The sequence below is a fragment of the Pelobates fuscus genome, chromosome 9 (genome assembly GCF_036172605.1).
Source record: "Pelobates fuscus isolate aPelFus1 chromosome 9, aPelFus1.pri, whole genome shotgun sequence".
Classification (NCBI taxonomy): domain Eukaryota; kingdom Metazoa; phylum Chordata; class Amphibia; order Anura; family Pelobatidae; genus Pelobates; species Pelobates fuscus.
In genome coordinates this window covers 172,355,997-172,379,043 of record NC_086325.1, presented here as the reverse complement: position 1 = coordinate 172,379,043, position 23,047 = coordinate 172,355,997, and the positions used below count along the sequence as shown (strand labels likewise).

General features: G+C 44.5%; 1 protein-coding gene across 1 annotated transcript in view; it reads left to right on the top strand.

Moving 5' to 3' along the window:
• The window catches only part of FAM50A (family with sequence similarity 50 member A), a 35,287-nt gene extending 12,486 nt beyond the window's left edge, over positions 1-22,801 (top strand). Inside the window, exons 6-13 of the mRNA XM_063433179.1 lie at positions 5,729-5,795; positions 7,012-7,073; positions 18,515-18,591; positions 18,695-18,749; positions 20,709-20,757; positions 20,973-21,043; positions 21,607-21,717; positions 22,711-22,801. Coding sequence (XP_063289249.1) covers positions 5,729-5,795; positions 7,012-7,073; positions 18,515-18,591; positions 18,695-18,749; positions 20,709-20,757; positions 20,973-21,043; positions 21,607-21,717; positions 22,711-22,719 — 501 coding nt within the window. The 3' untranslated portion in view covers positions 22,720-22,801. The remainder of the gene's footprint in view (positions 1-5,728; positions 5,796-7,011; positions 7,074-18,514; positions 18,592-18,694; positions 18,750-20,708; positions 20,758-20,972; positions 21,044-21,606; positions 21,718-22,710) is intronic.
• The last annotated feature ends 246 nt before the right edge of the window (positions 22,802-23,047 follow it).

Here is a 23,047-nt window from a genome sequence, read left to right as displayed (position 1 = left end):
CTGCCCCCCCCCCCGGCCCCCACCCCTGAGCGGCGGGTGGGGGCCCTACAATTATCAATAAGGGGGGGACCTACTGTCCCCCCCGGCCCCCACCCCTGAGCGGTGGGTGGGGGCCCTAAATACAAAGGGGGGGGGGACCCTAGTTAACCCTCCCCCCCCCCCCCCCAAAAAAAAATATCTCCCTACCTACCCCCCTCACCCTAAAAATAATGAGGGGGGGAACATTAACTAAAAACCTGTAAAAAAAAAAAAAAAAAAAAAAGAGATAAAAAAAAACTTACCATTCGATGTTTTCTTTCTTCTAAAATCTTCTTTCTTCAGCCCAAAAAAGGCCAAATAAAAATCCATAATAACCGACGCAATTAAAAAAAAAAAAAAAAAAAACCGAGCGCAAAAAAAAATAATCCATCTTCACCCATGGAGGGCTCCGCGCAGACTGAGCTCCGCAGGGCGGGGGAAGGCTTATAAAGCCTTGCCCCGCCCTGCAATTATGCTAAGAACACTCTGATTGGTGGGTTTAAGCCAATCAGAGTGCTCTGTGTCATTTTACAAGCGTGGGAAAGTTCTTTGGAATTTTCCCACGCTTGTAAAATGACACAGAGCACTGTGATTGGATGGATTTCAAGCCATCCAATCACAGTGCTCTGTGTCATTTTACAAGCGTGGGAAAATTCCAAAGAACTTTCCCACGCTTGTAAAATGACAAAGAGCACTGTGATTGGATGGCTTGAAATCCATCCAATCACAGTGCTCTGTGTCATTTTACAAGCGTGGGAAAATTCCAAAGAACTTTCCCACGCTTGTAAAATGACAAAGAGCACTGTGATTGGATGGCTTGAAATCCATCCAATCACAGTGCTCTGTGTCATTTTACAAGCGTGGGAAAATTCCAAAGAACTTTCCCACGCTTGTAAAATGACACAGAGCACTGTGATTGGATGGCTTGAAATCCATCCAATCACAGTGCTCTGTGTCATTTTACAAGCGTGGGAAAATTCCAAAGAACTTTCCCACGCTTGTAAAATGACACAGAGCACTCTGATTGGCTTAAACCCACCAATCAGAGTGTTCTTAGCATAATTGCAGGGCGGGGCAAGGCTTTATAAGCCTTCCCCCGCCCTGCGGAGCTCAGTCTGCGCGGAGCCCTCCATGGGTGAAGATGGATTATTTTTTTTTGCGCTCGGTTTTTTTTTTTTTTTTTTTTTAATTGCGTCGGTTATTATGGATTTTTATTTGGCCTTTTTTGGGCTGAAGAAAGAAGATTTTAGAAGAAAGAAAACATCGAATGGTAAGTTTTTTTTTATCTCTTTTTTTTTTTACAGGTTTTTAGTTAATGTTCCCCCCCTCATTATTTTTAGGGTGAGGGGGGTAGGTAGGGAGATATTTTTTTTTGGGGGGGGGGGGGTTAACTAGGGTCCCCCCCCCCCCTTTGTATTTAGGGCCCCCACCCACCGCTCAGGGGTGGGGGCCGGGGGGGACAGTAGGTCCCCCCTTATTGATAATTTTAGGGCCCCCACCCGCCGCACAGGGGTGGGGGCCGGGGGGGACAGTAGGTCCCTTATTGATCATTTTAGGGCCCCCACCCACCGCTCAGGGGTGGGGGCCGGGGGGGACAATAGGTCCCCCCCTTATTGATAATTTTAGGGCCCCCACCCGCCGCACAGGGGTGGGGGCCGGGGGGGGACAGTAGGTCCCCCCCCCTTATCGATAATTTTAGGGCCCCCACCCACCGCTCAGGGGTGGGGGCCGGGGGGGGACAGTAGGTCCCCCCCCTTATTGATAATTTTAGGGCCCCCACCAGCCGCACAGGGGTGGGGGCCGGGGGGGGGACAGTAGGTCCCCCCCCCCCTTATCGATAATTTTAGGGCCCCCACCCGCCGCACAGGGGTGGGGGCTGGGGGGGGTACAGTAGGTCCCCCCCCCCCTTATCGATAATTTTAGGGCCCCCACCCACCGCTCAGGGGTGGGGGCCGGGGGGGACAATAGGTCCCCCCCTTATTGATAATTTTAGGGCCCCCACCCGCCGCACAGCGGTGGGGGCCGGGGGGGGGGGAGGAGAGTAGGTCTCCCCCCCCCCTTCAACCACTATTGTGGACAGTATGCGTCCCTGTGGGTTCGGGCTTCAGCTGTCAGCTGAAGCTGAAGCTGTCAGCTGAAGCCACGCCCACAGCAGTGCTGACAGGCTGTCAGCACACAAAGCGCGTTCACAGTGCTTTGTGTGCTGATAGCCCGTCTGATGCATTCACCCAGAATGCATCGGACGAGAGGCCTTTTTAGGGCCTCTGAACTCGGAAGTCCCTCTGGTGGCCGTCTGATTGACTGCAACAAGAGGTGTTCCAAGCTTCCAATGTAAACACTGCATTTTCTCAGAAAATACAGTGCTTACAAGAAAAAGGCTCCGGGTAGCTGTAGCACTCACCTGAACAACCTCATTAAGCTGAAGTTGTTCAGGTGACTATAGTGTCCCTTTAAGGGGGGCGGGGCTGTAGCAGCCAGCTTGGGAACTGCTGGAGACATGAGAGAGACCGTGGGAAGGGTCCCTCTCCCCTTCCTGGACCACCTCAGGCTGTGTCACATCCTGGGCAACATAAGGTAATGTGACACATACATATTAAAATCCACATTTATTGCAAGGACTGAAATGCATACACCAATCCTTGACATTGTTTGACTCTTAATCTCTTCACATCAACAGTCGTGTAAATCAAATTTGTTTATTTTGTGAGGATATTTATGGGGTGATTAATATGAAAATTAATATTCTGTCAAAATTATAAAAAAAAATAATTTGTAATTATATTGGCAATGATTCCCTGGATTGATTTTAAAGCGAAGAGTTACCCACTATTTTAACTTATAGGCCCTGGAGTATGTTTATTAGAGAATTTGTAATTCACACATTAATCACAAACTATTATTAAAATATAATTTATTATGATAATAATTAATAATATGAAACATGCGTGACAATAATCATTGAATATTTAGGTATAACATAAGTTTACAATATGGCAGCAGTTTTGACACAATTACAGACAGCTCAATAGCAACAGTTATGTCCATATAGATGCAGTTATAGCAAGATTACAGGAATCCTTCAACTTGGGAATTCCTTAACACAGAACTTTTCGCAGCATCTCCTAGCAGCACAGATTCCAGCCATATAACTTTTGCTGTATGTTTAAATCGCACTGATATCATTCACTCACTGCTGGCTACAATTCTCACATGAAAAGAACTTTTAACATTGTAACTAACAGATACAAAATTTCTCACGCCTATAAGCTAATTAACTAATTTTCTTTCCATCCAGTAAGTCAAAATAATAATCCAACCAAAATTTTACACTGCAGATGATTAACTTTTCTGATGAAAGGTTAACTATCCCTAAATTCAGATAGGTCAATGTCTCTGGATAATAGCTTGATATGCTATACTTGGCAAATTTACATGTAAATATATTGATCATTTATTCCACCTGCAGAAATGGAATGTGGAACCATATATTTCCTCAGCTAATTATGATTTCAAAGGTTTGAAATCTAACCAGCCTTATCCAGGTATATTTCCACTTTTAGTAAACCTGAATTAAATTAATTTAAACCAGCATATTTACCAGCTTTCTTGGTAGAAATTATTTAGGCTTGGAGATGTATTCCATGAATGGTGGATGCAAGTATGAGAGTTTTTAAATGGAGATTGAGTGAATAAGAACGTTATCAGAGTTCTGATTATTAAAGAATTTCAGATTCAGTTGGAAAAGACAGTGTGTTATGACTTTAAAGTTCCAGAATTTAGTTGGAAAAGATACAGAGACTTAGATGTGTCCAGCTTTTGGTTACTGATTAAAAACCTCTTGTCTCCGGCTCTCCTCCAGTTTTAAGGAAGAGCTTCTCTTAACTTTGTTTACGTCACTAATTTAAGGTGGCCGATGGGACTAGGTGGGTGTCCCTTCTCTACAGGTTGTAATCTAGACTTTGATCAATAGATGGCGATGTAACACCACAAGAAATTCTCATCAAGAATTCCAATTACCACTTTGTATTAAGGGTTAATTGAATTTCGTGATGCGTTTGAATTTGTAAGTCTTATCTTTATGGATACCTTTCCATTAGATATGTCAGTCTTCAAAAGGACTTTAGCAGACTGGCCGTCTGGGTTTTGAGCCATAAAGTATATTTTTGACGCATTTGTTGACTTTTTTTATTACAATGGAGCCTTGTAGAAATCTATTAAATTTAAAAAAAATAACATTTACAGCTTGCATTTACTGCCGATCCTCTAATGTTGTATCGTAATTTATTTTCTGTGCCTAGATTTAACCTGTCTGAAAAGCCTAGCTAGATATGACTCGTTGCATATGCCTTAAAGGACCACTCTAGGCACCCAGACCACTTCAGCTTAATGAGGTGGTCTGGGTGCCAGGTCCTTCTAGGGTTAACCCATTTTTTCATAAACATAGCAGTTTCAGAGAAACTGCTATGTTTATGAATGGGTTAAGCCTTCCCCCTATGTCCTCTAGTGGCTGTCTCATTGACAGCCGCTAGTGGCGCTTGCGTGCTTCTCACTGTGAAAATCACAGTGAGAGCACGCAAGCGTCCATAGGAAAGCATTATGAATGCTTTCCTATGTGACCGGCTGAATGCGCGCGCAGCTCTTGCCGCGCGTGCGCATTCAGCCGACGGGGAGGAGAAGAGGAGGAGAGCAGGAGGAGATCTCTCCGCCCAGCGCTGGAAAAAGGTAAGATTTAACCCCTTTCCAGAGCCGGGCGGGAGGGGGTCCCTGAGGGTGGGGGCACCCTCAGGGCACTCTAGTGCCAGGAAAACGAGTATGCTTTCCTGGCACTAGAGTGGTCCTTTAACCCTCAAAAATTGCCTGTATGCAGATATGGCTAAGATCCGTTGTATTACTTGGTGGCATGGGCAGGAATAGTGTTCGTGTCACGTTACCTGGGTTAATTTTCTCACTTTTTCAACGTATGACAATCTTGACAAGCATTCTATTGTATATACCATTCGTGTTAATCCTGCATGCTAACTGAAAACACAGTGAAGCAAAACCAGGGTCATTCACTCAGTCATTCAATTTACATAATCGACTTAGCCTATCTAGAATCCAACGACCCACTTCACTCTGTCTAGCAGACACTGTAAGCGATGAATTAACATATCCTGCTTGTGACGAGAGCAATCTCGCCACATTGCATTGGAGAAGCCTGGCTGCCCGCCTCCTGCCTTTGGACTATGGCCCTGGGAGATTGGGCCCTTTAAAAACAGTATTCGGCCCTAACAGAGTGCATGTCACTCATTCTGGCCCTTTAAACACAGTGGGGCCATTCGGTACTTGCCCTGTGTGAGCAGTGATACCCCCAGATAGCTATGCCATGGAGCCTATTCATATAATGAAAGACTTTAGCTCCATGGCAATTGAACTGTGTGAATAGGATCTGAGCGCTATTCGGTAGTTTTGTGCGTTCAGATCCCAGCTATCTGGGGATATGTGAAATGTCTGTGTGTTATGTGTAAAAGGGGACTTTATGTATTTTAAAGTGTTGTATGTCTTTTTGCAACCATGTGGTTAATGGAGTCTGCCTCTATCCCTGGATAATTGGATTACTTTCCCCTTTGTCTCCAGGATAGAGGCCCCTGTAAAACCTGCTCCATGTCAATACCATGCACATCATTTAATCATACTTGTTTATCCTGCAACCTTCCTTTTTTATAATAAGGAGGAAGAAAATAAACTTCGTGAAGAACTCCGGCAAGAATGGGAGCGCAAGCAGGAAAAGATTAAAAGTAAGTACTGTTTGCATCGCATTGGTCCAATGCAGGCCGTGCCAATGGTAAGACTCTGTATAGTCACTGTCACTATGAGCCAGTATATTTAGACCCTCTCCCTGTACTCTGTATAGTCCCTATGAGCCAGTATAGACCCTCTCCCCATGTACTCTGTATAGTTACTATGAGTCAGTATAGACCATCTCCCCATGTACTCTGTATAGTCACTATGAGCCAGTATAGATCCTCTCTCCCTGTACTCTGTATAGTCACTGTCACTATGAGACAGTATATTTAGACCCTCTCCCTGTACTCTGTATAGTCCCTATGAGCCAGTATAGACCATCTCCCCATGTACTCTGTATAGTTACTATGAGCCAGTATATACCCTCTCCCCCTGTACTCTGTATAGTCACTATGAGCCAGTATAGATCCTCTCTCCCTGTACTCTGTATAGTCACTGTCACTATGAGACAGTATATTTAGACCCTCTCCCTGTACTCTGTATAGTCCCTATGAGCCAGTATAGACCCTCTCCCCATGTACTCTGTATAGTTACTATGAGTCAGTATAGTCCCTCTATCCCTGTACTCTGTATAGTCCCTATGAGCCAGTATAGACCCTCTTCCCATGTACTCTGTATAGTCACTGATGCTATGAGCCAGTATATTTAGACCCTCTCCCCATGTACTCTGTATAGTTACTATGAGTCAGTATAGTCTCTCTCCTGTACTCTGTATCGTCACTGTCACTATGAGCCAGTATAGTCCCTCTCCCACTGTACCCTGTATAGTCACTGCTACTATGAGCCAGTATAGACCCTCTCTCCCTGTACTCTGTGTATAGTCACTGTCACTATGAGCCAGTATAGACCCTCTCCCCCTGTACTATGTATAGTCACTGTCACAATGAGCCAGTATAGACCCTCTGTACTCTGTATAGTTACTATGAGCCAATATAGTCCCTCTCTCCCTGTACTCTTTATAGTCACTGTCACAATGAGCCAGTATAGACCCTCTGTACTCTGTATAGTTACTATGAGCCAATATAGACCCTCTCCCCCTGCACTCTGTGTATAGTCACTGTCACTATGAGCCAGTATAGACCCTCTCCCCCTGCACTCTGTGCAGTTGCAAGCAGTGTGAGGCATTCCACACTTTCTTTGGGATATACCGTAGCTGTGAATGTGCTGTGTGAGCCACAGATTCATTAACCCTAATGTTTATCTACTCAGGTGAAGAAATTGAAATCACATTTAGTTACTGGGACGGCTCAGGGCACAGGAGAACAGTGAAGGTATGTTTCAAACATGGGTACACTGCCTACATTAATCTCTGCCATGTATATTAGGGAGTTGTTTGTTACTGTGTGTATAATATAGGGAACAAATGTTCTGTGGCTTTCTGCACTGTAAGTCCCCCCCTCCCCCTTAGCAATGTTTCATCTCATTTTTATTGGTTGGGGTGCACAGAAATTTTATCTTGTGCAATTTTTTCCTGATCCAAAGTTGTGTGCGTGCTGAATGTTTGTGTTAATGTTTTCTTGATTATTTTGTCCAGTGCAACACCTCTTTAATGGTTTATTACATTACAGTATTACTGCATACAGACAGGCCTCTTTAATGGTTTATTACATTACAGTATTGCTGCATACAGACGGGCCTCTTTAATGGTTTATTACATTACAGTATTACTGCATACAGACGGGCCTCTTTAATGGTTTATTACATTACAGTATTACTGCATACAGACGGGCCTCTTTAATGGTTTATTACATTACAGTATTACTGCATACAGACGGGCCTCTTTAATGGTTTATTACATTACAGTATTGCTGCATACAGACGGGCCTCTTTAATGCTTTATTACATTACAGTATTACTGCATACAGACGGGCCTCTTTAATGGTTTATTACATTACAGTATTACTGCATACAGACAGACCTCTTTAATGGTTTATTACATTACAGTATTACTGCATACAGACAGACCTCTTTAATGGTTTATTACATTACAGTATTACTGCATACAGACAGGCCTCTTTAATGGTTTATTACATTACAGTATTACTGCATACAGACGGGCCTCTTTAATGGTTTATTACATTACAGTATTACTGCATACAGACAGACCTCTTTAATGGTTTATTACATTACAGTATTACTGCATACAGACAGGCCTCTTTAATGGTTTATTACATTACAGTATTACTGCATACAGACGGGCCTCTTTAATGGTTTATTACATTACAGTATTACTGCATACAGACGGGCCTCTTTAATGGTTTATTACATTACAGTATTACTGCATACAGACAGGCCTCTTTAATGGTTTATTACATTACAGTATTACTGCATACAGACAGACCTCTTTAATGGTTTATTACATTACAGTATTACTGCATACAGACGGGCCTCTTTAATGGTTTATTACATTACAGTATTACTGCATACAGACGGGCCTCTTTAATGGTTTATTACATTACAGTATTACTGCATACAGACGGGCCTCTTTAATGGTTTATTACATTACAGTATTACTGCATACAGACGGGCCTCTTTAATGGTTTATTACATTACAGTATTACTGCATACAGACGGGCCTCTTTAATGGTTTATTACATTACAGTATTACTGCATACAGACGGGCCTCTTTAATGGTTTATTACATTACAGTATTACTGCATACAGACGGGCCTCTTTAATGGTTTATTACATTACAGTATTACTGCATACAGACGGGCCTCTTTAATGGTTTATTACATTACAGTATTGCTGCATACAGACGGGCCTCTTTAATGCTTTATTACATTACAGTATTACTGCATACAGACGGGCCTCTTTAATGGTTTATTACATTACAGTATTACTGCATACAGACAGACCTCTTTAATGGTTTATTACATTACAGTATTGCTGCATACAGACGGGCCTCTTTAATGCTTTATTACATTACAGTATTACTGCATACAGACGGGCCTCTTTAATGGTTTATTACATTACAGTATTACTGCATACAGACAGACCTCTTTAATGGTTTATTACATTACAGTATTACTGCATACAGACAGACCTCTTTAATGGTTTATTACATTACAGTATTACTGCATACAGACAGGCCTCTTTAATGGTTTATTACATTACAGTATTACTGCATACAGACGGGCCTCTTTAATGGTTTATTACATTACAGTATTACTGCATACAGACAGACCTCTTTAATGGTTTATTACATTACAGTATTACTGCATACAGACAGGCCTCTTTAATGGTTTATTACATTACAGTATTACTGCATACAGACGGGCCTCTTTAATGGTTTATTACATTACAATATTACTGCATACAGACAGGCCTCTTTAATGGTTTATTACATTACAGTATTACTGCATACAGACAGGCCTCTTTAATGGTTTATTACATTACAGTATTACTGCATACAGACAGACCTCTTTAATGGTTTATTACATTACAGTATTACTGCATACAGACGGGCCTCTTTAATGGTTTATTACATTACAGTATTACTGCATACAGACGGGCCTCTTTAATGGTTTATTACATTACAGTATTACTGCATACAGACGGGCCTCTTTAATGGTTTATTACATTACAGTATTACTGCATACAGACGGGCCTCTTTAATGGTTTATTACATTACAGTATTACTGCATACAGACGGGCCTCTTTAATGGTTTATTACATTACAGTATTACTGCATACAGACAGGCCTCTTTGGTTATCCCCAATACCAAATTTGGGTCTGTCAGTCCATAGAAAGCAATAGGGGGGCAACTGCGCAGACAAGCGAACACACAATTAAAATTTTTCAAGATTATTGTTCAAGCTTTTTGCCTATATACTTTACCAGAAAGCTTTAGCATCACCTTCACAACAGTAAATAGCAATTTAACCATAAAACTAAGTGACCTTTCATTCAGACTGTATTTGGGCAAGCAAGTTCCACAACTTGGACAGTTAATGCAGTCCAATAAATGGGGATTTATACATAAATGCGTCTTACTCATGATTCACATTCAGCGGACACAATTGCAGCAAACATTATATGGAGAGGAGGAGAGATGTCACCCATAGAATTTGCCATAAGAGTTCATTGCCCAATAAATTATGTTATACATATGCTTCTTAAAAACAAAAAACAACCTTGTGTAATTTGAATATGTCCAAAGTACACAGGAGGAACAAACAACCCAAGAACAAGCATTATATGGAGAAATGTCACCCATAGATTTAAAAGGAGCTCTTTGCCCAATTAAAGGACCACTCTAGGCACCCAGACCACTTCAGCTTAATGAGGTGGTCTGGGTGCCTGGTCCCTCTAGATTTAAACCTTTTTTTTTTTTTTTTTTTTTTTATAAACATAGCAGTTTCAGAGAAACTGCTATGTTTATACTGAGGGTTAAAGGGACTCTCTAGGCAGCTGAATTTACTTACCTGGTTCCAGCGCCGGGAGCCTCGTGAAGCCGCGCCCCCTATTTCGTCAAAATGACAAAATAGGCGGGCGCGAGCAGGGAGCAATCAAGACGCTTCCATATTTTAATACGTCTGACGTGTACAGGGCCTTTTTAGGGCCCTGCATGATAGGAAGTCCCTCTGGTGGCCGTTTGAGTGACGACCACTGGAGGTATTCCTATCAATCAATGTAAACACTGTATTTTCTCTGAAAATACAGTGTTTACATTAGATTGCCTGCAGGGAGCTATAGATCATCCCTGAACAACTACATTAAGCTGTAGTTGTTCAGGTGACTATAGTGTCCCTTTAATCCCGCCTCTAGTGGCTGTCTAATTGACAGCCGCTACAGGCGTTTGCATGCTTCTCACTGTGAAAATCACAGTGAGAAGATGCCAGCGTCCATAGGAAAGCATTGTAAATGCTTTCCTATGCGACTGGCTGAATGCGCTCGCGGCTCCTGCCGCGCATGCGCATTCAGCCGATGACGTCGCGAGGGAGGAGAGGAGGAGGAAAGCTCCCCACCCGGCGCTGGAGAAAGGTAAGTGTTTAACCCCTTCCTCTCTCCAGAGCCCGGCGGGAGGGGGACCCTGAGGGTGGGGGCACCCTCAGGGCACTATAGTGCCAGGAAAACGAGTATATTTTCCTGGCACTATAGTGGTCCTTTAATAGTGACATATACATTAATACTTCTTAAACACACAGACGCACAGAAATTTGTCTATCCCATTGTAAATACCGTAGCAGGTGTAGTTTCCCGGATATACAGTAATGCCCTCGGCTGGCTTAACACTCTTGGTGATCATAGGATATTCTTTCTTCCATGACTCACGCTGACCAATTAGGTCTATAATAGGCATAGAGGCTTAAGAAACATGTCTCTACGTCGGGGGGTACGTTTAGTGGTACAGTGCCTAGATGGGGTCAGGCTCCTCCACAGACATAGCAGTTAGTTTTGTTATGTTTGTTAGCATTATATCTCATCTATTCAAGCCATAGGTTAGTGTCTGAAAAACCCGTCTCTACGGCCATAGTGTCTTCGAATGTGGGGTTTGCTATGGTTACCATGTCCTTGAAAGTCTTAATGTAGGGTTTAAGAGGGTTGACAGTCATTTATCAGGAATCTATCCACTCAGGTGACTTCTAGGTAGAAGGTTCCTTGTTTATTAGAGGAGCCCCCCCCCCTCCAATACATACCCATTATATATTCTCCAGCATTCCCGGGACTGGGGTGTTCTATATTTAGGGTGAGTTTCATTGGGGTCGCCCCACCTGGCTTCCATAACGTCATTCTACGCAATAAGGATTTCTCATTTCTGTCCACCCTATCTAGGACACTTTGTGGTTTGTAGCCCCATGCTGGCCCTGCATTCCAACCCGCCACCCTTCAGGAACTGCAGTCATGTCCCCAATACTCGTCTGTCACACATATATATTGGGCTGAACCAAACAGAATCTCATAAGGGGATAGAGCAAACCTCCCTCTTAGTGTGTACCTTACACTAAACAGAGATATGGGGAGACTCTCGGGCCAGGGCATGTTAGTTTATTGGGCCATCTTAAGCATTCTGGCTTTTAAGGTGCCATTCATGCATTCTACCTTGCCACTACTCTGTGGGTGGTAGGGTGTGTGGAATGCAAGGGTCACCCCCAGTGCTGCCCAGACTTCTTTGGTTACTGATGCAGTGAAGGCCAGGCCTTGGTCGCTCTCTATAACTTCTGGAACCCCGTATCTCCATACTACTTCGGTGAGCAGGCGTTTGGCGGTACTCTTGGCTGTCATGTTAGTGACTGGGTAGGCTTCTGGCCATCCTGAGAACATATCCACTACGACTAGTGCATATTCATACCGGCCACTCTTTGGCATTTGGATGTGGTCAACTTGGATCCTCTGGAAGGGGTAATGGGGTTTGGCCAGATGTTTCGGGGGGGCTTTCACCACCCTGCCCGGGTTGCATTTGGCACAGACCGTGCAGGATCTGCAGTAACTGTCTGTCAGAGAGGTGATCCCAGGTGCTTCGTAGTATTTACTAATCAGGGAATTCATAAGGGTCTTGGACAGGTGTGCAGTCCCGTGTGTCACGTATTCATCCGCTTATAAAAATGTGGTTAATGGCATTTACTGTCCACACATGAAAAGTTGTGCCGAGCAGCAACCAAATCCACAGCAGCAATTATGCAAATAGGAACCTGGTAACTGCCTTTACAGCCTATCCGATCTAGAGGAGGGTTATTTAGGCCCAGTTCTCATCCTGCTCAGTGCCCTGTCGTGGTTGTCCGAGAGCGCGTTATTGATTTTGGTTATTCTGTTTTTTTGACTTTGGCATTGTTTTTGACTTCCCTGTTTTCTGGCATCCCTGACTCCTGGCTTTTCCTTATCGTTGTGTCTCTTTCTGTATCCCTTGACCTCGGCTATTTCTGACTATTCTTTGGTACTTTAGTCCAGCCATTCTAAGGTTCAGTATACGTTACCCATCAGTCCTGTGTTACACAGTTCTACGTGCTGGATCATTCTGTAATCCTGACACCGTGGGCCCACTGGACCACTGCTGAGTACATGCTTCTGGGTAAACAGAACTTGAGATTGTTGGAGTACAGCTCATCTTTAAGAGTTGCCTTTTTCTGTTTCCAGCTTTGTCTTTCTCCAGGATCAGCAGCTGCTTGTCGTTCCTTCAGGAGCTTGAGGCCTGTAGGTAAGGTCAGCATGGTGAGTATGGGATTTTCTTCAGGGGGCACTCTTCTGTCCACTTCCCTTGGCACATCCGCAGCCTGTTTGGCGGCTGCATCAGCTACATAGTTGCCCTGCGCTTCCTCAGAGTTCAGTCTTCAGTGAGCCTTTACCTTTAGTATGGCCACTTCTTCAGGGAGAAGTAGGGCGTCCATCAACTCCTTGATAGCCGTGCTGTGCTTAACTGGTGTGCCAGTTGCTGTGAGGAATCCCCTTGTCTTCCAGATTAGTCCGAAGTCATGTGCCACGCCTAGTGCATATCTTGAGTCAGTGTAGATATTGGCGCGCTTTCCCTCAGCGATCCTGCATGCTGTGGTGGGAGCATGTAGCTCAGCTTCTTGGGCTGACATGGATGAGTGAGGTGGGGATGCTTGGAGCACTATGTCCACTGTAGTGACGGCAAATCCGGTGTGATATCCTCGTTGTTTATCAGCATACCTGGAGCCATCCACAAACAGGGTGAGGTCAGGTTCTAGTAAGGCAGTTTCATGCACCGTTGGGAGATGTGTTGTTTCCATTTTCATTTGTTCAAAGCAATCATGAGGTGCATCTGGATCCTGGTCTGTGGGAGGGGCGTCAGTGCAGGAGGATTGCGGCTAGGCAATTGCCTTTGAGGTCACAGAACAGATCAGTTATGGTAAGACGTATCTCCACCAGCTGGAACAGTTCTTCGTAATGGGGTTCGGGTCCTGGGGTGTTTCTGAACCACAGTGTGCAATGGGGGAAATACTGGGTATCATGCGGGGCAGGGGGCTTGCGCACCTCCATGCGAATAATGGAATCTGGGTCTATGTCGAGGCTGTACCAGTAGTGGGGAATTCCCCCCCCTGAGAAGTGGCAGAAGAGTGGCCGGGTTGAGGTAGTAGCATCTCTGCAAGGATACATTATCTGGCAACATAAGGGAGCATTGTAAGCAGAAATGGTGAGCAGCCGAGAGATGTTTGGGCTGGACTTGATTGAGGATGGCGGCAATGTCATGGGGTGCAAGAATGGTGAGTTTATGCCCAAGGATCAAATCACTTGTTTGGTCAATGAGGGCCTGTACTGCGAAGACTGCTCGAAGACAGGAGGGGCCCTCTCTTGCCACGGGGTCTAGTTGGCATGAGTAGTAGCCAGTGGGGTGTTGGCGGGAGCCATGGGACTGAGTGAGGACTCCAGAGGCATGACCCAACCTTTCAGACACGAACAGCTTAAAAGGTTTCCTATAATCGGGAAGGCCCAGGGCGGGCGCAGTGGAACTGGCACATGCAAAGCAAAGACAGGGTTTTGGGGGTTAGCGAAAATGGTTCGGTCTTTAGGGCAGGTGACTGGTGCCATGGGAGAGGCAATGTCCCAAGAAGACCACGGAGGGCCAGCACAATTGCAGCTTCTTCTTGGAGGCCTTACATCCTTGTTCAGCAAGGTAGCAAAGTAGATCTTCTGAGGTACGTTCACCAGTGGGAAGGTCATCAGCACAGAGGAGGAGGTCATCCACATATTGGAGAACCACATCCGCGTGAGTCTTTTGCCATGAGTCCAGAATGGAAGCCATAGCTTTAGCAAACTGACTTGGTGAGTTTTGTGCTCCTTGAGGCATGACAGTCCAGGTGTATTGCTGACGGTCATGAGTGAATGCAAACCGATATTGACCGGAAGGGTGTAGAGGAACACTGAAGAAGGCATAAGCCAAATCCACCACTGTAAAATACTTTGCCGTAGGTGGAACTCCTTACAGGAGAGTATGAGGGTTAGGTACAATAGGGGTGTCCAGAACGATTGCATCGTTGATAGCTCTGAGGTCTTGGACCATCCTGTACTTTTCTGGATCACCCTTTTCAGTCATCTTCTTCACGGGGAATAGGGGAGTGTTGCAGGGAGATTCACATTTGACCAGGGCACCTTTTGATAACAGACTTTCAACTTGTTTGGAGATAGCAAGGGCCTGGGCAGGCCTCAGAGGATATTGTGGTTTACGGGGTGGATTGACACCTTGGAGTAATTTCACAACGGCAGGGTTTTTTTTAGACGTCCAATGTCACCTGAACCGCTGGACCACAACTTGGCAGGATTTCTGTCAAAGGCACTGTGGGGATCATTTAGGACCCTTACACCCCTTTTAGGAGACTCCATGTGGAGCAGGAGGGGTATGAAGCAGAGGGCTGAAGTGTCAGTAGTGGACAAGGGGGAGGAAAATTGTATCTGGCTGTCTGTGGTAAAAGAGAGAGAGGCTTGGAGATGGGAAAGGACATCTGCTCCTAACAGGTTGATTGGGCAGGTAGAGGAAACCACAAAACGGGCCAGGAGGTCTGGGTAGGTGCCCACTTTTAAAGGCTTGGTTAGTGGGCTACTCTGGGGAGTGCCATCTACACCTACGCATGAAACTTCAATATTGGAGAGGAAAGAGGAGTCAGGCAGGTCTTGTTCTCTAAGGACGCTTCGGGCTGCGCCTGTGTTAACTAAAAAAGTGGTTGGGTGGCCTTCCACAATGCTGGCACATTTTAAAATAAAGGATTACATTCAACCAGCTCTGACCTAAAGTAATTGTGTTTGTGTCATCGTTTGCATAAACTTGAAGCACTCCCGTGTACCACTACTTGTATACAGTGTGGGCCGAATCCAAAATGGATGTTTGTGACGGAACGCTGGCACTCCGACTGAGTATTCCGCCAATCGATGCGCCTAGTGCTCACTGAGGACTCCAACCGACACCATCAGCACTGCAGACCCCACTTCCAGTGATACAGCTGCGCCGGTGTCTCGCCGTCTCCACCCACCCTGGATCCAGGACCAGGATCCAGCTCCCAGTGGGTGAACCTCTCCTAAATCCAGAGAGCGTAGCAGGAACAAATCAAGCTATTGCGAGAGCTTACTTTTTTTTTATTTATTTTTTTATTCTTTATTTTTGTAGTGCATGAAGGTATAACAGTGAGTGTGTGGTACCCTGACTGCATTCCACACACGTTTTAATGACAGTAATAACATTGGGGTATTTAGGTACTTTGCACATTTTTAATATATTAACATGAGGGGTCAACTGCATGCGCTGTAGCTTATAGGAATGTTCAACGCTTGAAACAAGGTAAAAATAGGTTACGTTATGCATCAGGATTGTCAGACATTGCTAAACAGTGGGTCCCGGAGACCTTTTAAGATTCACAAGCATTTACTAGCTGTTCATCTGGCGTGGTTATAGCAGAGTAACTGCTACTAGTAAGGTAATGAATAGGACACCTGTAGTGAGTATTAAGTATGCTAAGATTTGTAGTTAAGAAGTCGTTAGGCTTCAGTGGGATTGTTATAAGTAGTTAAATAAGCCAGTATGCAGGCTATTTAATCAGGCCTAGCTCCCATCGATAGGTACTTATGCTGGTATAGAGTTTTAACTAGCAAGATACATTTTGCAGTGTTGTTGCTTGCCTGATCAGTTATACATGGACAAACATAGATAAACATTCTGCAGAGGGACAGAAAAATCAAATTAAAAATTTCTAGCAAGGGCTTCTGAGCATGTTATGAATCAGGGTAGACCATAGGTAAAAGTACATATCTGTTTGCAAAGCTCTGGCACGAACGGGTAAGTTCGGTTAAAGTTCAGCCGATCCCTGACACTGGGAAGCGCTGGCGCTCTGTCGGGCAGTTCTTCTGGGTCCCGAGCACACACGGGGGTCCCCTCTTTTCCCCAGTGGGTCGTGAAGGGGCTCTCCGCCGGTTTCGTCTCCCTGGGTGTTGTCTCGCTGCTTTTTGGTTTGCGTAGTCTTTGGCTTTGTGGATGGTAGCGTGCAGGCTTGTGCTGTGCCAGTCCTCTGTTTCTGGGACCGCTGTGCGAGGTGTATATCCGAGCTTGTCTCGGGGCCCGGGGCGATGAATTGTGGCAATCGAGGGATCCGGCTTTGTTTCCCGCCTCTTACGTGAGCTTTGGTGCCGCTTGGTTTTGGATGTCGCTCTGTGTTTGCGAGGGGGATGCCATTGCAGGGTGCGTCGCGTGGCCGGGCGGATCCACGCCACCATCTCTCTCATTGCCATCCGATGAGGCTGCCTTCTGGCTTTGAACTTTGCCCAGAGGTAGGAGCATATCAAGATTAGAAAGTCCCCTGTGTGCTTTGGTGCGATGCATGGGTGCTTGGCCCTAGGTCTCGTCCGCGCCGCCATTTTAGCTGGATCCTGCAGTCTTCGTCCGTTTGACGACTGGGTCGCTTGTGCAGGTATGATTGTGGGGGTAGTCGTCCCCAGCGAGGACCGGGATGTCCCCTGCCGGTCCATAGGGGGGGGTAGCAGGGCTGGTTCCCGTTTAGGAGTGAGCCCCTGGCCGGTATATCGGCCGCCATCTTCAGGCTGCAGGCTTTGCTCCGGTTTAGCCCTCATGGTTGTGTGAGGCTTGTCCGCGTTGTGTCGGTGCCGGGGTGGTATCATTGTGTTCCCACTGCTGTTCTGTGACTGTTCCCGGTCACCGGGCGCCGTTTATATTATAGTGTCAGTCGGTATTTCCACGTTTTCGTCCGAGGTTGCTGGAGCTCTCAAATTGTGCGGCTGGCCATCTTGGCTGTCAGGCCCCGCCCCCCGCGAGAGCTTACTTACCCAGACTGTAGGTATCCCTTCCCCCAAACATGAGCCAAGGCTTCAAGAAAGGTTCAAGATGATCTGATTTTAATGACCACACACTGGCTTTTATGCAAGTCCCCATCAAGGGGACATCCCACAGGGTGGGACACAGTACAACCAATCACAGACAATACAAACAAAACACTCACACAGTGACATCACAATCCCTCCTCTCTATCCTGGAGATAATTGGGAAGTAATCAAATTATCTCCCAGGACAGAGGCAAGACTCCATTAACCACATGGTTACAAAAAGACGTAAAATTACACAATGTTACAATTACTACATAAAACATATACATGCAACATATCCCCAGATAGCTTAGATCTGAGTGCACATTATTATTGAATGGCGCTCAGATCACATACATATAATTCAATCGCCATGGAGCCAAAGTCTTTTCCATGTCTTTCGTTACACGAGTAGGCTCCATGGCATAGCTATCTGGGGTAGCACTACTCACATACTGAAAGTCCCGAACACCCCGGCAGAAATACCCAAATAAACCTTATTGCAGGGTAAAATACAGCAATAAGGGGCCATAGTCGGAAGGCAGGAGGCTAGCCAGTAGTCCCCTCCAGGCACAAGTGTCGAAGGGCACTTCGTCACAATGTTAAGAGCCATCTCCAGGAATAACAGAGACAAATTGAAGTTTACCCGAGATGGGAATAAGCATAACTGAGCTGAGTCACCATGATCATAAACCTATCTGCTATTGCTCCATAATCTAAGAGTGTGCTGTCTACAAACACATTGTAACGCAATCTATTCGAACCTAAACAAGTGGTCACACTGACTCTGTCTGGCCAAAACAGGTGGGGGTTTGTGCATGACTGGACATTAGTACTGAGACAGCAGAAGATTAGGAGCTGGGCACAGATATTAACAAAGAAGTTTTTGATAATTTAACCACTGGGGAAATCTAGTTAATTTATTTTGTTGTTGTCTCCTGGCACTAGATGAAGAAAGGAAATACCATCCAGCAATTTCTGCAGAAAGCTTTGGAGATTCTACGCAAGGACTTCAGTGAACTGCGGTAAGAGCTCGGACCCCCTATGTACTCAGTAAATAGACCATCTATTGAGCTGGACCATCGTGCTCTGTCATACGAAGCAATAAACTTGTACTATATCCTACAGATCAGCTGGTGTGGAACAGCTGATGTACATCAAAGAAGATCTAATCATTCCTCATGTAAGTAAATACTTAATGTATCTAAAACACAGGAGGAAAAAATAGCTATATCATGCCTTTGGTGAGATAAAGGCAAGACCTGCTGAACAAACCATTTATTCAGATCTATAGGCCTTTCATGTAGTGTCTTACTGGTATCCTTTGAGGGACCTGACATGCGATTTGTGCTCCGTTTCCTGTGGTCAGAGAAATTTTCCCATAATTCTCACCTTTCCTCCGTGTACTCGCGATGCCTCTTTTCCGTATTCCCAAACGCCGGCAAAACTACAGAATGTCGCCCTGACAGAATGAGAGAAGTTCGTCCATTCGTGTTAGGAAGAAATTCAGGACTTTTGTTTGGATCGGAATTTCATTTGAATGAATGAAATTCCGATCCGTGCTGCAGCTACATCTTACAGCCACTTAGTAGATAGCTCCCTGCGGTATTAGGGCGCTATCTACCAAAAGGCTGAAAGACCAAGACTGGTCTTTCAGACAACTTTACTAATACCAAGTAAAAATTAGTATTGGTAATTAATCTGCCCCTACTCGCTATATCGCCTATTGTCCTCTCTACCCCTGAGCGCTGGCTGGGGCCCTAAATGAAAATGGGGGGGACCTATTGTCCTCTCCCCCTGCACCACCCCTGAGCGGTTAGACCTATTGTCCTCCCCCCAAGACTCCACCCATGGGCAAATGGGGGCTGGGGGGCTAAATAACAAAATACCTCCCCAGGTGACCAGGGGTCCCCAAGACCCTAGTCACCCCTCCCCACCCACCCTAAAAATAGTGAGGCAGAAGACATTAAAACTAAATCCCTGTGAATAAATGTCTTCTTTTTTCTAAAACCTTCTTTTTACAGACCCAAAAAAGGGCAAATAAAAAACCATAATAATCGATGAACTAATAAAATGGGTGGGGGGAACAGAGTGCAAAAAAGTTTAAGCCAACCAATAAGTGCTCTGACAGGTAAGTCTCTACATTTACCTGTCACAGTACTCTGATTGGCTTCTGATCCAACCAATCAGTGCTGAGTAATTTTACATAGCGTGGGAAAGTTCTTTGGAATTTTTCCACGCTGTATAAAATTACTCAGAGCATTGTGATTGGTTGCATTCTATTTTTACATTTTACAAGGAGAGAGCTGCGCGCTGGTAGCTCCTTACTTGTAATAAACTGAACAAACACCCATATTCTGTGTTTGTTTGTTCGTCTGAAACTCCCATTCATTCATTCGTCTTTCTGACAAATGACTGAATAGACAAAATTCCTGTTGCGAATGCCCAAGTTTTTAACTGGGCATGCACAGTAATTTCACAGCGCTATCTAGTGTGGGCAGGTGACATGTCCCAAAGGGACTTCATCTTACCCACACAAAGATGGCAGCACCCAGGACCTAGGTCCGGGCAGAAAATAAAGATTTAAAAATAGGTAATATAGGGGCATTTGGGGGTGATTAGAGGGTCCATTAGATGTAGTGGAGTCAGAAGGGGGGGTTTAAAAAAACCACTGGATATGGCCATGACTGTGCCACTTTAAATAATTACTGGATAAATATGATTTATATTTTGATGTGTGGTTTATAGCTCCCAATGCGCTCACTGTGTCTGTAGGAGAAGCATGTTATTGGACTCCATGCAGCATGAATAGGAAGTTTGTTCTGGGGATAAAAGGATCAGCTAAGTTACAGAACTTGCAGAACAGGTAGGATTTTAGGGAATGAAAAACTGTTACATGCATATTCGTTTAACCCCTTAAGGACACATGGCATGTGTGGCATGTCATGATTTCCTTTTATTCCAGAAGTTTTGTCCTTAAGGGTTTAAATGCCTTGTTTGAGGGCATTAAAAATATGCATTTTATGAACACATAATGACAATCTGTTGAAAATGGCCCCCAGTCCATAATGAGAACGCATGAAGTATGTTGAGAGACGCCATTTGTTATCTATGAGTCTAATTTTTCTCCATTTACTTTCAGCACCATAGTTTCTATGACTTCATTGTGACAAAGGCCAGAGGCAAGAGTGGTGAGTGACTCTCAGCTGCGCTCTGTGCAGGTTTGGCCGTGGTGACTCCCAGCTGCGCTCTGTGCAGGTTTGGCCGTGGTGACTCCCAGCTGCGCTTGTAATAAAGCAGTGCTGCTCATGGGACCAGAAGATGATGTTTTAATGAATTATTTAAAAATGAGTGTATTCTTTGTATCCAGTGCCTTTCCTTCAAATTGTGATGTTGGCCTTTACAGGTCCCTTGTTTAACTTTGATGTCCACGAAGATGTCCGGCTGCTGAGCGATGCCACTGTGGAAAAAGACGAGGTTTGTCTTTTATTCTTTTTCTTTAACCTCCTGTACGTTTCCAATTTTTTTTGTCTAATTTGTATGATAAGTTAAAGATTCTTCTTTATAATGCCTTAGAATTGTGTTACATCCCTGAGTCCATCTTGCATTACAAAGAGAGAGAGAGAGAGAGAGCGAGAGTGTGTGTGTGTTTATTCTCTATCTATGACAATAAGAAACATAAAAATGCATATTTCTCTATTTTTGAATTACTCTGTACTGAACCAGCCTTCAGTGTTGCATGCATTAGATAGAATGTGGATTCAGACATGTATAGAGAGGTCCTAGGGATCCCCCAACTAGGATGTAAGAGGGTCTAAGGGCCCCTGATAATGGGATGTTTCTCAGGTGCCTGACATTCTATACCCTAGCTACTTATTCTATGTGATACCTACTTTCACCCTTTGTCTAAGGAAGCTTTTCATGTTTTCCATTAATGGTCTATCTGCTTAAAGAGTTATCATTTCTGAAAAACGTCTTCCCTGAAGGCCTGTGCACTTAACCCTTAAAACACGTTCATGTTTTCACTTCCTTTTTCTCAGTCGCACGCTGGGAAGGTAGTTCTACGCAGCTGGTATGAAAAGAACAAACATATCTTCCCAGCAAGTCGGTGGGAACCGTATGACCCAGAGAAAAAGTGGGATAAATACACGGTAAGGACACAATTTCCTGTTTGACTTCTTACCTGGAGTTCGCACCAGGCACCACTCCCTGCCTCGATGGGAGCCTGAACATTTGAGCTTAATCTGTTGGTGCGGGGTTTATCTCATTGACTGAGAAATCAGCTGACACACTCAGGGCTTAGCTCAGGAATGCTGATGAAAGCCCCTACTCTCCATATCAGAAGGGATGAGACAGGGAGCCCAGGTTAGTTACTCGTTACATATGGCAATAGGGCTGCCAAGGCATTTCTGACACCATAAACCACTACACTGTCTCATTGTCTTCTGGCTTGTTATGCATGTATATACCCAGCTATTTTTAGGAATGGGTTAGCAAACTTTTCTTTGCGTGGATAATATGACTCTTGGATTCCTTGTGTGTCTGTGTAACAAAATCAGGTTTATGTAAATATTAAAGGGACCCTATAGTCCCCAAACCCACTTAATGAAGCAGTCTTGGTGTATGGATCATGCCCCTGCAGTCTGTTCAGTTCTCTGCCATTTAGGAGTGAAATCACTTGTTTCTGTTTATGCAGCCATAGCCACACCTCCTCTGGCTGTGACTGAGACAGCCTGCATTAAAACAAAATTGTTTCATTTTCAGTCAGATGGTATGAAAAGTTTTTATCTCCTGTCTAAACTTCACACACTGGAGGGCCCCTGCAGGGTCTAGCAAGCTATTAACAGAGCAGGAGATACAAATCTGAATTAAACAGAATTTGCAATAAAGGATATTTATACATTAGATCTCTCTTTACAGGAGGTGTTTAGGAAAGCAGTTTAAGTCACATGCAGCGAGGTGTGACTAGGGCAGCATAAACAAAGAGCTTGAATTCCTAAATGGCAGAGAATTGAGCAGTGAGACTGCAGGGGTGACTATAGTGTCCCTCTAACACATTTAGGTAATAAACCATCAAGACACATCGTGCATGTAGTCACCCTGAAACCTAGATGTTAATCCAGTTATTCTTTTATCTCCCCCAGATTCGGTGATTCCGTTAGCTGCTACCTGTGTCCTCGCAGACTGCACAGCATAGACTTCCTGTTTCTGCGTTTTGAATACATGGTTCACTTGGAATCTTTCTGAATAGCCTTTGTACATAAAGATGTAATATTTCACCAAATTGTCTTTCATTCATGTTGTTTTTGGGTTGTTTTTCTCTCTGCATTTTAAAACAGGAAAATGTTAAAACTTTTTTTGAAAATGTATTTTTTGTCAGAACTGTAATAAATGTACTATATCTGTATATAAATAATACGTTTGGGAAAACAGATTGGGTTATTGAAGCTTTGTTCCCCACCCAGAAAATGTCAATTACAA